The sequence below is a fragment of the Juglans microcarpa x Juglans regia genome, chromosome 4D, assembly GCF_004785595.1.
Source record: "Juglans microcarpa x Juglans regia isolate MS1-56 chromosome 4D, Jm3101_v1.0, whole genome shotgun sequence".
Classification (NCBI taxonomy): Eukaryota; Viridiplantae; Streptophyta; class Magnoliopsida; order Fagales; family Juglandaceae; genus Juglans; species Juglans microcarpa x Juglans regia.
In genome coordinates this window covers 32,003,825-32,021,673 of record NC_054600.1, presented here as the reverse complement: position 1 = coordinate 32,021,673, position 17,849 = coordinate 32,003,825, and the positions used below count along the sequence as shown (strand labels likewise).

Below are 17,849 nucleotides of genomic sequence, written 5' to 3'. Positions count from 1 at the left end.
CTATTTCCATCTTAAATTTTTTTGTTCTCTTTGCTATGCATCCACACTAGCTGATAACCGATCTAAATTTGTTCATCGAGCTAGAAGATGTTTTTATTGACTATTCTCTTGCCATTAAAGGCTACAAACTTTATGATCTTGATAGTCATGCTGTTTTTGTTTCTCAAGATGTTGCTTTTCATGAACACATATTTCCCTTTAAGTCACTAAATCAAGATTTTAGTGCCTCACCACAACCTTCTCCTATTTTTCCTACACCTATTTTTTATCAACATGTTTCTTTTTTATCTACTCCAGTTAGTTCTTCTTTTTCATCTGCTCTTAATCAATCACTATCTTTACCAGATCCTTCTTTTCCTATAAGATTTTCTCAAGTACATAATCCACTTGGCTATCTGCAAAGATTTTCATTGTCATTTGGCATCCTCACAAGCTTGCTCTTCTCCACCTTCAACTGAGAATTCTGGTCCTTTATCAGGTAAGCAATATCTTATTTCTCATTCACTTAGTTATTCTCATTTGCCTTCTAAACACAAAGCCTTCACCTTAGTTCTTTCCATTTTTGTTGAACCTAAATTTTATCACCAAGCTGTCAAACTTCCTTATTAGAGAGTTTCTATGGCTGAAGAAATTCAAGCCGTAGAAAAAATAACACTTGGACATTAACTAATTTTCCTCATGGAAAGAGTCCAATTGGATACAAATAGATTTATAGAGTAGAGCTAAAATCTGATGAGACACTCGAGAGATATAAAGCAAGGTTGGCTGCCAAAGATTTCACACAACAAGGAGTGGATTACTTTGATACTTTTTGTCCAGTTGCCAAAATGGTCACTATCAAGTGTCTTCTTTCTATAGCAGCTACTAAAGGTTAGCATTTAATTTAATTTGATGTCAACAATGCATTTCTTCATGAAGATTTGTTGAAAGAGGTTTATATGTCTTTGCCCCTGGTTTTAGTGATAAAAATGATACAAGACTTTGTAGGTTAAATAAATCCTTGTATGGTTTAAAGCAAGCTTCAAGATAATGGTTTGTTAAGTTTTCTTCCACCATTCTTGATCTTGGCTTTAAACAATCCAAAACAAATTATTCTCTTTTCACACAGCTTCAAGGTACTAGTTTCATTACTTTACTAGTATATGTGGATGACATTCTTATTTCTATCAATGATATAGCAACTGTAAATACCTTTAAAACATTTCTTGATTAGAAATTCAAGCTTACGGACCTTGAGCCTTTGAAGTATTTTTTTGGTTTAGAGATTGCAAGGAACAATTATGGTATTTCTCTTTCTCAAATGAAATATGCCTTAGAGATCTTATCAGACGCTGGATTCATAGGTTCTAAACCTGTTAAAACTCTCATGAAATAACATCTCAAACTTTCTTGGATTGATGGTCCTCTTCTAGAAGATCTTAAATCCTATAGGAGATTGGTGGGTAGGCTTCTTTATCTCACCATCACATGGTCATATATTACTTTTGCAGTCCACACTTTAAGCCAATTCATGGACTCTCCTCAATTGCCTCATCTTCATACTGCTAAAAGAGTCTTGCAATACAATAAAGATTCTCTTGGCCAAAGTTTATTTTTTTCTGCTAGCTCTAATCTCCACTTGACTGCCTTTGCTGACTCTGATTGGGCTAGCTGTCAAGATATTCGAAGATCCATCACAAGTTTTTGTGTTTTTATTGGCACATCTCTCATTTCCTGAAAATCTAACAAGCAATGCACGGTTTCTAGGTCCTCAGCTGAATCAGAATATCGAGCCATGGCCAACACAGTTTGTGAGCTTGTGTGGTTACTTTCCTTGCTTCATGACTTACAAGTTCCTCATTCTCAAGTTGCTATTCTCTATTGTGATAATAAGGCTGCTATTCACATTGCCATTAATCCTATGTTTCATGAAAGAACAAAACATATAGAAATAGATTGCTACTTTGTTCGTGACAAGGTCGAAGTAGAAGTTGTGAAGCTCTTTCATGTTTCTTGTCATCATCAATTAGCAGATTGTTTCACTAAACCATTAGGCTTTCATTTATTTTCTTGCTTTATATCCAAGCTAAGCCTTATTAACATACATGCTCCAGCTTGAAATGGGGTATTAGAGGTAGTATCGTTTCAGTTGGTTATTAGGTAGTATCGTTTCAGTTAGTTATTTCTAGTTTTATTTTTAGTACAGGCTTATGTTACTTTAATTAGATATTTAAAATATTCATTCTCGCCTATTCTTTATAGTATATAAACTGTATTTCTATTTCATGTAAATGACTATTGACTAATACATTTTTTTATTGGCATCTTATTGATATCAGTCTTAATATATTTAGATGTTTACAAATAGTATTAAAACGTTCATCACGACCAAATTAAGGCCATGTTTAGGAAATGATATCTACATGTTATATCATTTCATTTCGAAATTTTTTGTAATTTATTTTACAAAATCACTCAAACACAAAACACTTTTATACTTTAAATCTAATTTATTTTCATATAATCATTACAAATTTTTCAAATTTTCAGAAAAACACACAAAAAATTATACAATTTTTTCAAATTTCAAAATTAAAATTATAATAAAAACTTTGAATTATTTTTATTCAATATTTTCTCTCTTCTTTTCAAAAATCTAGTAAATCATCTTAACTCAAAATATCTCACTATTATTAACAGACTTCCCATCTCATTCATTACCTAAGCATGTCCTAAATAAACAACACAGGTAATATATGAGTTATTTCAAGATAATAACGGCATTAAACCATTGGCTCTGAGCCATAAATATCACCTATATATAATATGAATATATATAAAGAATTAAATATAAAATGGTATAAGATAAACAAGGCTTAAATGCCATAATAAATAGTTATATTATACTAGATAAAGTAAAGAAATACGTGTCATATTTACCATCCATGTCAATATATCATTTATATTTTATTTTCCTATATTAATTTTTTTTTTATTTACACTTTGTATTTTACAAAACTATTTGTTATTTAAAACAAAGTTATGAAAAATATAATATATATATATATATATATATATGTTACGTTTCCTTTGATGGATCATGGAATTAATAGTCAACACGTCACTTATTTATTGTAAAACACTTTTATTTTATCCTGTCGTCATCCGTCATGTTGCTGCCTCTTCAGGTGGCCAGCCGGCCGGGTGGGAGAAAGTAGGGTATGTGAAGCACGTGTAAAATGAGGGGCGTGCCGCTGAAATGAATGATGTTTCCGGGTGACTTTCTTTTTAACATGGGAAAATAAAAAACCCGTGGTGTTGGATCACTAGTCTATGGGTAGGGTGAGGATGAAGTAAGCACGCGTCACGTAGTAGTGCCCCACCCAAGGAGGGACCCAGCCTTTGTTACTGTACTGCTGCATGCGGGCCTTAAGTTGATTATTTTGATTTCATACTGTAGTAATTGAGGCTCAAGGGCCCACCACCACGTTCAAGATTATTTATTTCCTTTTTTTTTCTTTTTTATTTATAAAAATTGATTTGTACAAATTTCAATAAATAAATTCTACACAATTTTTTTATAAAAAATAAATTTTATATTAAGAAAGTGTAAGAAAAAAATATACTATTTTTACCAAATCTATTTTTTTATAAAAAATTTTATATTTTTTTATACGAAATTTATCTATTTAAAACTTATATATGAAATTATTTTTTTTTATCATATTTTTCATTCCCAACTCGTTACCAATCTCATCTCTCCACGTATTCGATTGATAGCTTCAACTTAAGAAATTTTTTGTTGTTAAGCAATACAAATTCTCAATGGAAGTACTTGAACAGTTAAAGAGTGGGAGATTGTGGGGTTCACTTCTTTCGACTAGATTGAAGTACAAGGCCACCTATTCAAGATGGTTGACCCCACAAGCTGTCTCCTTTCAAGCACTCCAAATATTATACAGTATTATCGGCATCCCAATCTTTTCAAAGGTAAATATTATAAAGAAAGTTATGAAATAATAATAATAAAAAACTGATGCTAGCTAGCTAGGCATGTCTTTCCTAGTACCGTAAACGATGGGGGGAGCATTTGGGGCAAGTCAACAAGAATATATATCAAGCTGGCCTTGAGAATTTGGCCCCACTAATTAAAGTCTATATTATACTTTGCAAATATGCAAAAAACATTATTTATGATAAATGATTTTTGTAAAAATATTATTTTTTATTAAAATAAATTTATTCTTATCGTAAATAATTTTTTCTATTATAAATATTCCATCATAAAAATTCCTTTATTATAAGGCAAAGTGTACGTACAAGGAGCTAGTAATGCTAATTCACGTGCGGATGAATATATATGTGATTAGACATTTTTTTGGAATCATATACGACATAGTGTACGTTCGTTGTTATATCAATGGACCGTTAATCCTTTCTAATGGAAACATCACAATTTTCTCTAATAATCTATGAGATGTTGGAAGTTGTCCGGGGCCACGTACAATCACAGGCATGCTTGTGAAGGCCGGACTTTGGTTGCAGGGAGATAGCAATTGTGGCGCCGTATGATTGGCCATGCTAGCTCTCGGGTTATTTTGACCACTTAGGCTGCCGCAGATATTCGATCTGTTAATACACGTACACATGCATGTAAGCTATTTATGTATTTACATACTCCGGCGCCGCATGTAAATACTGCCGGGTGTACGTATTTCCAGTAGTACTGAATCACGTGTTAAAAGTCTCTCATCTAGACATGATCTCCAAGGCTAGGGATCATTAATGTTTTATTTATTATTGTAATCGCGCGCACCAAATCTCTCGTCTCCTTTATCGTCGCCAACATCAGCTCTTCAAGACAAGAATCTGATCAATCGCCGCATTATGGAGGAGGGGCCACGGCTAGCTAGCTCGGGAACATAATATTTATATTTCTGTCAAACAAAGCATTTTGACTTCTATCAGTCAATAGTTTTGTTTGAATGTCCACGTACGTACAAACGTGTATGAAACACCAACTTATTCTCGCATATTGTTTCATTCAAACGTTCCCATGCATGTAGTTATTGCTGCCGTGACCAAGCTCTATTATATAGCACGTGTATGTAGCAGCTAGCGATCATAGTCTATATTATCATGATCGCTAGCTATATGCTACATATGTACAGAACTTGCTCGATCGATCGTCAATATACATACTTTTGCTTGCATGGCATGCATGCTACCCAGTACTTAAACTGGATATATATATATATATATATATATATATATATACTAACTAGTAAGGACAAACACGTGCAATGCACGTGTGTCCAGTTGTGACAATATAAAAAATATTTTAAAAAATAATATTTATGAAATATAAAAATATGTAATAATAAAAAATAAGTTAATACATATAATTATAAAATGTAATTGTTTTGTTTATATTTTATAATTCTTATTCATTATAAAAATAATCATATATATAATTTGTAGAGTATTTATGATTATAACATAAAAATTTATACGAACATATTTATAATTACACAATGTTCTATTGTAGAAAAAAAGTGATTATCGGAACAAAAGCATTATCATTATAATTACAGATAAAAAGTAAAAGTTATCTCATAATTACATATGAAATTTTTATAGCTATACATTATAATAATTGGAAGTCTAGAAGAAACTCTCTGAAATAGTTATTCTGCTGTCTCAGGTATGTCATTGACAGATAATACGTTAAGTTTGTTTTGACGCAGTTTCTCAAACTCATTCATAGATGCACCTAAAACAATCATCCACAGTTTATCTTGAATCTTATTTGTAATGTTCTCTATATACGAACGATCCTCCTGTAATGAAAAAAAATATAAAAAAATAATTTGTTAAATTTATTAAATGTGTCTAAAAGTATAAATCTTACCTGCTCTGCATGTTGTACAATATCTGTTGTTGTACAATCAAGAATTTGTTCCACTGTAGGTTCAAAAGCTACTATTGCGATCGAGCTACTGTTATCAAATGCCTCTAAATAGACACGAGATCTAGGAATAATAAATAAGTTATTATCTATTGGTATTAGCAAATAGTATTTTATAATTATAATGTAAAATTTGTTAACTTGAAAATATCATGATGAGTATTTACCTCGGTTGTGCAATTGTTAGTTCTTTACAATTATAGCATAAAAACTCTTCATCTTTCTCGTATCCAGTGGTTATACTACAGTTTGCACATGATAAGTAAAAAAATTGTTGATGCAGATCGGATATTGTAAATTGCCCTTTAACCAGAAATGTTGATCGCTGCATTAAAATTGACAATTAAATATATCAAAAAAAATTTAATATTATCATGTTAATAGAAACTAATAAATAATCAATATTCTAAGTTCAAACATATGAACTGTTTTGAATTGACAACACAAAAATTACAAATGTAAATCACACATCATAAACCTGACTTTGATCATGTATGTATTAAATATATCAATAAAAGTTTAGTATTATTATATTAATTGAATCATAAGAAACAATTAATATTTTAAATTTAACCACATGCATTTTTTCAAATTGACAACATATATTTAAGAAGTTTTTATTCTTTATCTCTACTTCATTCTGAATAATTTCTAATTTTTATATTTCAAATTCATAATAGTTAATTTTGAAAGATGAACTGTTTGAAATTCACAACACACAATTCAGAAGTTCTTATCCTTCATCTCCATTTTATCCTTATCAACCTCCAATCTCCATATTTTTTTCAAAGCCACAATATCTAATATAGAAACATGCATTGTTTCAAATCCATAAGAGACAATTGAGAAAAAATTTCTATCCTCCATCTCTATTTCATCCCAACCAACCTCCAATCTCTATATTTTTTCAAATCTATAAGACACAATTGAGAAATTTCCATCTTCCATCTCCATTTCATCCCAACCAACCTCCAATCTCCATATTTTTTCAAATTCACAATACACAATTTAGAAACATGTACTGTTTAAAATTCACAACACACAAATCATATTAATTGAATCATAAGAAACAACTAATATTTTAAATTTAACCACATGCATTTTTTCAAATTTACAAGATATATTTAAGAAGTTTTCATCCCTTATCTCTATTTCATTTTGAACAATTTTTAATTTTTATATTCTAAATCCACAATAGTTAATTTAGAAACATGCACTGTTTAAAATTGACAACACACAATTCAGAAGTTCTTATTCTCCATCTCTATTTTATCCCGACCAACCTCCAATCTCCATATTTTTTTTTTTTATTTTTACTTTTTCATTCGTTAAGAATTTTTTACGCCTTCATTTTATTTTTTTTCATTTTGTTTGTTAATTTTTTCTTGCATTAAGTAAATGAAGATGTGATGTTCATTTTCTTCAGATCTGAGTTGGTGTATTTTTTTCTGCGGGTTTGTTTTTGATTTTTTGTTTTGTTTGTGCTTCTGACATGCAGATCCGAATGCATAGAAATTTCTTTTAGTTGGCTTATATCTGGAGTTTTTTTGTCTAAAGATCTAAACAGATCCCTCTATATTTGAAGATATTTTGTTGAGATCTGAATGATGGTTTTTTTTTTTTAATGTCTCCGGGTTTATTTTTGATTTTTTGTTTTGTTTTTGCTTCTGACATGCAGATCCGAATGGATAGAAATTTCTTTTAGTTGGCTTATATTTGGAGTTTTTTTGTCTAAAGATCTAAACAGATCCTTCTATATTTGAAGATATTTTGTTGAGATCTGAATGATGGTTTTTTTTTTTTTAATGTCTCCACTGATCTAGAAATCTACAGATCGTAATGTATGTTTACAGTTTTTTCATACAAATCCGAATCCATGTATATTGTTTAAAGGTGGTATAATTTTTTTCTCTATAGATCTAAACAGATATGCATATATTTGAAGTTATCATGTTCAGATCTAAATTTTATTTTTTTTTATTTTTAGTTTTTCATTGGTCTGGAATTTTTTTACGCCTGCGTTTTTTGTTTGTTAATTTTTTCTTGCATTAAGTAAATGAAGATGTGAGGTTCATTTTCTGCGGATCTGAGTGGGTGTATTTTTTTCTGCAGGCTTATTTTTGGAGACACTCATATATTCGAAGCAATCATGTCCAGATGTGTGTTCGTAAGTTTCTTTATTTTTTTGTTTTCTTTTGTAAATTAATGCATCTCTTCTTTATTTGTTACTTTTGTTATTATCTTAAGCTTGAAATCTCAGATGTTTGACGACTGAAATATCTGTATCATTTCTTTGTTAGATGTGAAAATATAATACGATTTCTGTTATTTTACTTTCAATCTATTATTCTGTTATTTTAAATCTGAACAAATTTTCATATCTTCGATGTTTCTGTTTTTTACATTTATTTATTTTTTGCCTGTATTGTGAATCTCTAGATAAAATGAATGCATGTAGTTCGTTTCTGTTGGGTTTTTTTTTCCCTGTATGGATACTAACCCTTTTCATATTTGAGGGATTTTTTCATATGTCAAAGTTTTTTTCTCAGGTCTTGAGGAATTTTTTGTAGATCTTAAGAAGTTCCTGTTTTATTATTCTGTTTGTGTAATAATTTTTTTCTTTTTGTTGTTTGGAAATGTCTTCTCTTGTAAGATTCTTCTTAGTCTGTATGGATGAAATTTGTTTGGATGTGATCTCAACACATCTATAATTATTTGCTTTTCAAAAGTTTACTTCTTCTCGATCTATATTGATTTTTTTTTTGTGCCACTATGAGTTTCATTATGAGTTTGACAGATCTGTTTACATGTAGACATGTAATACATCTTATGACTTGTTTGTTTTATTGAGTTTTATTATGAGTTTGACAGATCTCATGTAGACATGTAATACATCTTCTGACTTGTTTGATTTATTGAGTTCAAACTCTTTATTCAATCTGTTCCCTTTACGACCTTTACGGATGACCATATCTTGTTTTATTCTTCTAATTTTCAGTCTTAGTTTTCTAATCTGCATGTGAAGGAAGTATCTGATAAACAGTGTGTGATTTGGATTTTAGCATATCTGTTTAGATGAGAACTTCATTCCACACATTTTTGGCAGTTTGTGATTTGTAATTTTTTAATTTAGATGTGTATGAACCATGTGATAAAAACATACACAATATATGATCTAATTGAAAACAGAAATAAACAGAGGCATATCAATTTCAATATGATTTAAAGCCAATGCAAAATTAACGGACAACAAAACGCAAATAATTACACAGTATCTTCTTCTGATTTATTCACATATATGTTTTTGTGTTCCATATTTTACTATGCAACTACATGTTTTGTAGATACACAGATGTAACTACATATTTTCAAGTTTATAACATTATTTCTCTCAGTTTATTTCTTATGTTTTTTTCCCAGATACTGTATATATAAACTGATAATAAAGTGAGAACAAAACGTAGAAGGAGCAGAAAGCATTTTTTCAGATACTCTGTATACCAACAGAGAATGGAAACTAAAGAGAACATGAAGAAATAGAGATTCAAAAAATAACAGTAGCAACAACAGCAGCACAATAGGCCCTCTTTTTGAAGTAAATTTATTTTTTTAAAATTCAAATAGTGATGTAAATTATTTATTTTCCATCTATTTCATGCATGTAAATAACGCAAGTAAACAGAGTCAGCAAACGTAGATAAAAAAACTGACCTGTAAGATTCCAAACGTGGAAGACAAATTCACAACTCAAGACTTGAAAGAAACAGATTTCAGGAATTTAAAAAGGAGAGATAGGAAATAGTAGAAATTGAAGGAGAGGGAAGTTATTCTTATACAAGGTAGTCACTTGCTTAAGGGGTAGAAATCTAAAAAATGAAGATAATTCTTGTATAAATAACCTAGCGGTGGAAGCGGTACAGAAATGAAAAAAAAATATAGAATGTGATAACCGAGACCTTGGGATCTGAAACAATCTTGAAACTGTCAAAAAACAAGAAATTGAAATTTATTAAATGTTAAAAATGAGAGCACGTAAATATGAGAATAATAAGGAGAAAGAGAATGAAATAATTGTAAATGATAATATTAGAAATTAATAAGACAAACGATCGAGGCGGTGGTAAACGTATAGAAAAAAATCTAAAATCTGATAAGATGACAAAAAGTTAAATCTAGAAAGCAGTAGAAAACCAAATAATTACCACCGTATAGAAGAAAATCTAGAATCTGATAGTATGACAATAAGTTAAATCCAGAACGCAGTAGAAAACTGAGTAATAGATTAAAATGAACAAACAATACCTATGCAGCACATCAGACGCGGAAAAACAAACTAAAGGTCGGGGCAAAATGGTAAAATGAACAAACAATACTTATGCAGCACATCAGACGTGGGAAAACAAACTAAAGGCAGGGACAAAATGGGAAAAAAAGGTAGACGACAGCTGCTTATAGACACTTATTACATATAAGATATATATATATATATATATATATACCATTTCTCGTGAAACATATTGCATATGTGAATACATTGACGCAGTCAGATGGTTCGGCGACTTTCATGGTCGTGATCTTCAGGGAAATTTCAATGAATCATCAACGCTTATATTATTGGGCCGGGGGAGGGGGGACGGTCATGATCTTTTTCGTTTTATTCATAATTTAAAGTCAAAAAGAAGCCGCAACAAAAAGTAAACAGTACTACAGTTTAGTTGAACGTTTATCGTGATAAACACTCTCCACTTTTGTACGTTTGAATATGCGATCAAGTGCGTAATTTTATGATGACATGCAAATTATTTTTCCACACATGAGAGAGAGAGAGATGGTTAATTTCTTAATTAAGCAGTTTAATCTTGAATTAAACTATACGTCGATATCAATATTTGTTCGTAGTTTTTTTTTTTTTTTTTTTTTTTTTTAACATCAATACGCATGAGCTCATAATATAACATAAGGCTATATAGTTCTATGAATGAATAGATCAGATCAACACGATAAACAATATATATGACATGCATGGTCACGTAGCATGGGCGAATTAGTTGTGATATTATATATATATATATATATATACACACATACACACACTAGGAAACGGTCCCGTGTGTGTTAGCTTCGGGTTGCACTTAACATAATAATTTAAATAAAAAAAATGAAAAAGTCAGTAGCTTATTTGTCTGGGAAAAGAAAATACAAGGTTAAAAAAAGATAAAAAATAAAGATTAAAAAAAATCTAAATTTCAGCAAAGTATCTAACCGCAGGGCTATTAAGAGCCTTTTGGTAAAACAAGATTCTTCATTAAATTATACAAGTGAGATACATGTCAAATGGTTAAGGGTCTTAAGAACATTTTGGTAAAACATGATTCTTCATTAAATCCTACAAGCTGGGAGCTACAAGATAAATGGTTAAGGATTTCAAGGGTCTTTTAGTAAAACAAGATTTAATGGAAAAAAAAGAAAAGAAAAGTTAACGAAAAAATAACAAAAATTACTATTCACAATTGGATAACAACTTATTATAATAGAATAGATATATGGTATTAATAATAAGGAATACATATTTTTTAGGGCTAGCTAGAGCACTATATATTTGTAGGCGTTAATAAATCCGTTTGGGTTGAAAATTTTTTAATGGGTTCGATTGCAAAGTACGTGCATGCCAAAAAGAAGTGCACAAAGACCAGAAAAAATATACAAGAAAAAAAAAGACTCAAACTTTAAAAAAAATGTATGAATTTTTCAAAATTCCTCGCAAGTTAAATTCATGCAACTTTTTTATTAGCAAGATAATTCTACTTAATATTCACATAACAAAAAAAGAAACTATAGACTTTAATTGAGTCTTCAAGGAGATCAAAGTCTTAATTACAGAAAATAAATTTTAACAATATAAAAGTTAATTATTATTTATACATTATACAAAAAATATTTATTTGTAATCAATTATTTATAATGAAAATGATACCTTCTAACTTAAACGTGTTCATTTTTATTATAAATAATTCGTTATAAAGATTAATTTTGATATTTTGAAAGATTTTTTTTTTTATAGAATATTTTTTTAAAAGAATTAATATACTATAAACACCAAAAACTTCAAGAAATTTTTTTAAAAAAAAAGTAGAACTTTTGACTATAAAATACTGTTCAAATAATATTATATACTGTCGTAGTATTTAATCAAGTCTTGCAGTGTAGGGTCTTCCACCCAAAAAACGAGACCTGCACAACTGACCAGGTGACTCCGAGTCAACTCGAGAGGCCGGGGATGGATCCAATATTGATAGTAATTTTACTAAGTACATAAATATTTGTAATTTTTTTTTAAATATGATCTATTATTAAAAAATTAATTTTTAATATAAATTTTATATTTTATTTATTTTTTAAAAATAATTATATTATAATTATATAATTAATAATTATAAATATCTTTTCTGGTATTAATCCCCTTTGAAGTTCAAAGGAGTCATTGAGGCCGGCAGCGTTTCCCGCGTGGCGATCTTATGCTTTGGTGTGGACCAAGGGACCTAAAAGTCGCGCCGAAGTCATTCAGCGCAAACTCAAAGCAATCAATCACGTAGACGCAGTTTATTTATAATTTATGATTTTTTATAATTTATTGCTCTACAACATTGCTTGGAAGCCCCGAATCTCAGATCAACGGGCTTGATGCGTTGCTTCCGTAAGTTATTACATGCGTGACACATTTTTTATTTATTTTTAAGACGTCAGCAAAAAAAGCAAATGTTGACGTCACTACCTCGTCCCATAAAGCTGACAAATCCAACAACAGAATTAAAAAAGAAGATAATCTAGTACCACCGCTCCCTGCGGGAAGCTACGCTTGCAGGATTTTTTTTTTTTTTTTTTTTCCTTAAAAGAAGTGTCTTTTTATTGGTATTATGAATTTTAAAAAATATATATTTAAAAATATTTAAAAAATACAAGTAAAAAAAAAGTTAAAAAAATATATCAAAATAAATTGCGGGAACTAATGGTGACTGTAGTGTCGTCTTAATAATTAAAGAAAATAATATTCTTATCACTGATTCTTTCAGCTAGGAGTTATTATTGAAATTTTTTGTTTTATTTTTTAATTTTTATTTGTACTTAGCGATTAAAAAAATATTTTTAATAATATTGTATTTTTTTTAAATATTTGAAAGTGTAAAAAAATACATGTAAAAAAAATAATAAAAAAAAAAGATCAATTATACCTAACAGCAACTCTTAACAGAAGCTGAGAGCGTTGAACATAGCACCGTTCATTAAAAAAAACCGATCCACCAATATTTTGATGGATGTCGCTACATCCACAGATGAAATCCTCTGCAGTTATTTTTTTTTTTACCATTTTTCCAGTTATTTAGATATTTTTTAAAAATAAAAAAATTACATATTCATTTAAAAAAACTTACTTAATTACTAAATAAATAAATAAAATCTGTAGAAATCCTTGTGAAACTAGTGCTTTCCTATTTTGATTCCCTGAATTTTATATATATATATATATTTATATATTTATATTGATGCTCCTTTTGGCTTTTCCTAAAGGGAAGATAAGACCTCGGCATTAATGCTGTCTTACGTGTATAATCGGTGGTCTGGTAATTAAGTTGAGCACTAATGATACTGTCCTCCTTGCAATGATAACGGAAAGGAGAAATTAGTAGCTAAACATGTTAATAATAATAATAATTTAGAAACACAAGTGATATAGTGTCTGAATTTGGATAATGATGTATTGAATAAAACCTCGATACAAAGAGAAATGATTGTTCCAGTACTCCGGAGTCTTGAAGAGATGAAGTATCTTGAAGGTATGCATGAGTTTGTTCAGACACTATAATAATTACCAATCAAGATATTTTCCCTTTTCAAACTCCAATAAAAACTTGAAAGAATTTACAGACAATTAACATTATTTTTGACCGTTGACCGGTCCTATTAATTATCAACTTCCATAAAATAAATCTTTTAAAATTAAAAAATGTTAAATGTATTTAAAAAAAATTTATTTTTTACATGTCGGTTGTTGATATATTAAAAATTATGAAATTTGAAATTTAAAATTTAAAATTTAAATTTAAAAAAAAAACTAACAAAATAAGTTTTATAAATAAAAATATAAATAAAACTGTAATTATGCGTATCACCACTCTTTAAAATTTACTTAAATGTTTTTAGATAAAATGTCACATGAACAACTTATATTTTGTATTCATCTTGCTGAGTTAAGATCGACAAGCCACATGATCAAAATCAGCGTGTTAGCAACACACAGAAGGCCACACCAAACTCTCGTACGATAGCGCGTGCAACACTCCTCATTCAGCTTACCCACCCGGCACCCCGAGTTCCAACCGAAGTCCGTCGTAATAAATACGCGCTGTACCAGGATGTGAATATAGGTGATGGGGATAATGTCTTTACGCGGCCTGGTAGACCACATTTTACAAGGAATCTGTCGATTCTGTCCTTCTAGGAAGCAACAACACAGGGCATGAGCTGAGCTTCCCACGTGAGTTAAACTCTCCCCCCAGCAGCTTTATAAGTTCCTCAACACCAACAGAGAGAATTTCATTAGACAATCATATAGGATTTCTATCTTCCTCCTTCGCTTTCCTTGCCCCCAAACGGTAAATCAACTGAGTATCACCATGGACAACATTGGCGAGGAATACACACAGTACAGAAATTACTGGGAAACCAATATGTTCCTCCATAGTGAAGAGCTTGATAGGTATGTTTTTCTCTCACCGATTCTCTGAATTAGCTTCTCACTAGAGAGATCATCTATACTAAGAATGATTTTTTTTTTCTTTTTTGTTTTGGCGGCAGTTGGGGATTGGATGAGGCTTTTTCTGGGGACTATGATTCGAGCTCGCCTGACGGAGCGGCATCGTCGCTGGCATCGAAGAACATTGTTTCGGAAAGGAATAGGAGGAAGAAGCTGAATGATAGGCTCTTTGCACTCAGAGCAGTGGTCCCGAATATCAGTAAGGTGATGCACTACTCTCCACTAATTATTGCTCACCCGTAATATATAATTAATGGTAACCACATTGCTACTACTGTTCATCACTTTGTTTGTTGAATTACAGGCTTCGTTTCTTTTTTTAAAAGGAAAAATTTCCGTTTTTGGTATGTTAATTAATACAAATATCCTTTGGTTGAAATTCAGATGGATAAGGCTTCGATAATCAAAGACGCCATTGAATATATCCAAGAGCTCCAGGAACAAGAAAGAAGAATCCAAACCGAGATAACGGAGCTCGAGTCAGGGAAATTGAATCAAAATCCAGGTTATGACTTCGAAGAAGAGCTACCCGTCTTGTTGAGATCGAAGAAAAAGAAAACTGACCAATTCTATGAATCCGGGGGATCAAGAACTTCCCCTATTGAAGTCCTTGAAGTAAGCCACTCTCTCTCTTCCCCCAACACACACACAAACACACGCATACAGACAAAAATGTTTTATTAAACTGCGGAAAATGACATTGATATGTTTTCGGGGATTGATATTTTGGTCAAATAATTGGTGGGTGTGCAGCTCAGGGCTAGTTACATGGGGGAGAAAACTGTGGTGGTGAGTCTAACATGCAGTAAAAGAACAGATACAATGGTGAAACTTTGTGAGGTCTTCGAATCTTTGAAGCTCAAAATCATTACGGCAAACATCGCCGCTTTTTCTGGGAGGCTTGTGAAAACAGTCTTCGTTGAGGTCAGTCCCTTTGATTGCTTTATACCGATCTGTTTCATAAGATTCCTCTTCTTTTCCAATTAATTAACCACAAATGGAATACTGAGTTGCCAAGCACCAGCAAGCTTGAATTTTTTTATTTTTTTATTGGGGCTTTAGTTCTTCTTATGAACTTATATATGATTAAGCTGAGAGAGAGAGAATAAGAGGTTGGAATATTTGTGGGGCCTATTAGGATTGAAATTTGCTGGACTATCACTTTAATAAAGAGGATCATCAATTATATGAGTGTGATATAGTATTTTATGGGAATGATGAGTGGTGTAATCTAGAGTGTTCGAATAAAACCAGTGGATGATAAAAAGTAAGGAAAGGAAGAGTATTAATTCCATCACATGTCCACTTTGAACAAACCTCCCCCCTCTTCTCTTCTCTTCTTAACAAGTTCTTATAGTTTGTTCGAGTATTTGGATCGATCCTCTTCATTCTTGGTTCTGATTCAGCCACTCCTCCTTTCACAACAACTTCCAATTGGGACAATGAATATAAGATTTGTAAACTATGGTAGTAATCATTAAAAGCTAGATTTCATGTAATTCCTGGGAGTAGGATTTTGACAGCCATCAAAATCATTAGACATTGTTTTCTATTTTGAGACAAGAGTACATGTGTGTGAATAGGTTGGCAGTCTAAAGTTCAAATCTTTCATAAAAAAAGTTAAAAGAACAAAAAGTTGATGACACGTCTTTGTAGACTAAATGCAACTTAGAGCCGTGGTCCTAATTGCCTCTGAAGTCTAAACTATTAGTAGGCTTTGGATTTGGACTTATGAGGCGTCTTAACAATAAAACCATGTGATTGATGAAAGAAAGGTTGAGCTTTATATTGTTAGTAAGAAACAAAGGTTTTTGTGGCTCTAAGTATTGTTATTGCTGCTTATGGGGTGGTTGAAGCTGGACAAATGAACTCAAATCGGTCCCCTTCTTGAAAGCAACCATGCACACATGTTTGTCTGGTGATTATAAACATTTGACCCCACTATGCACATCTATTACTGGATCTTGAATGATCTAGTCGGGAAATAACATGTTTCCCTCATGGCTCAAAGTTTGCAAGAGAACTCCATCAATTGCCATTTTGAGATTTTGTTTCATCCAGTCTGAGAAACCACCAACATAAGCATTGGAAACGTGATTTGAGTTCTCTGATATTCAATTACCCACGTAATTTAATGTGGTATGTATTCCCTAGAGAAAAAGGAGATCCAGTTGGGAGTTTTGCATTTGGCTACAGATAATGACGAGAACAAAAGAAATTGGTTGAATTGGGGTTCAGATACAAAAGTCTTTGGATTTTAGTAACAGAACCACGTGTTACTTGTTAAGGTTTGATATTCTTGTGGGGCGGCCACACGGATACCGCTGCCGATATTATTTACAAGTTTGCTGAACCTATTTTGTTTCTATTCAATGATTAATTGGGACAGGAAATAAAACATAATATTTTGAAAAAGTGGGGGCCTAAATCTAATTATTAACAAATTTGGTCACCTTCTTGCTCTCCAAAATCGTTTACTTTTTATTAAAAAAGAAGAAATAGAAGTGACAAAAGGCAACTTCCAAGCACTAAATACAAATCTACACTCATTAATGGGCTTGGAAGTGACTGACCTCCCCACCCACAACCATCAAACATTTATAAAATATTTTATTACTATTTATTATTATTATTCATAAAATATTTGATAATATCTCACTATCCAAACGGATCTATGAAAAGCCATCTCCCAAAAATAGCCCATTATTGTTCCTGATATAGATTTCCCTTTTTGTATTTGTGTTTGCAGGCAGATGAAGGGGAGGAAGATCAGTTGAAGTTTAAGATCGAAACAGCCATTGCGGCTCTAAATGATCCACAAAGCCCAATGAGCATCTAGTTAAGGACATTGAGGCCCAATAAATCTGAGTCCTCTATTTATTTAAAGGGTTTGGGGGTTTGGTCTTCCATGTTTGGTCACTATTATGGTTCTTTGTTGAGGTTTTAATCCATGTTTGTTTACGTTGACGAAGAGTCTTAATCTGGTGTTGTATTTTGGGGGAGGCAAAGTTGCATAGTCCAATAAAAGTTGCGTCTGATCCTTATTAATAAATGTTTGGATATTTATTTATGAGTAGTGTTATTTGAAGA

The 17,849-nt window shown here is 31.1% G+C and overlaps 1 protein-coding gene across 1 annotated transcript; it reads left to right on the top strand.

Moving 5' to 3' along the window:
- The first annotated feature begins 14,510 nt into the window (after positions 1 to 14,510).
- Positions 14,511 to 17,849, top strand: LOC121261086 (transcription factor bHLH35-like). Its single transcript, XM_041163258.1, has 5 exons — positions 14,511 to 14,702; positions 14,801 to 14,963; positions 15,144 to 15,374; positions 15,513 to 15,683; positions 17,509 to 17,849. Exons 1-5 carry the CDS (start codon positions 14,620 to 14,622, stop codon positions 17,596 to 17,598), a joined length of 738 nt encoding a protein of 245 aa, XP_041019192.1. The 5' UTR covers positions 14,511 to 14,619; the 3' UTR covers positions 17,599 to 17,849.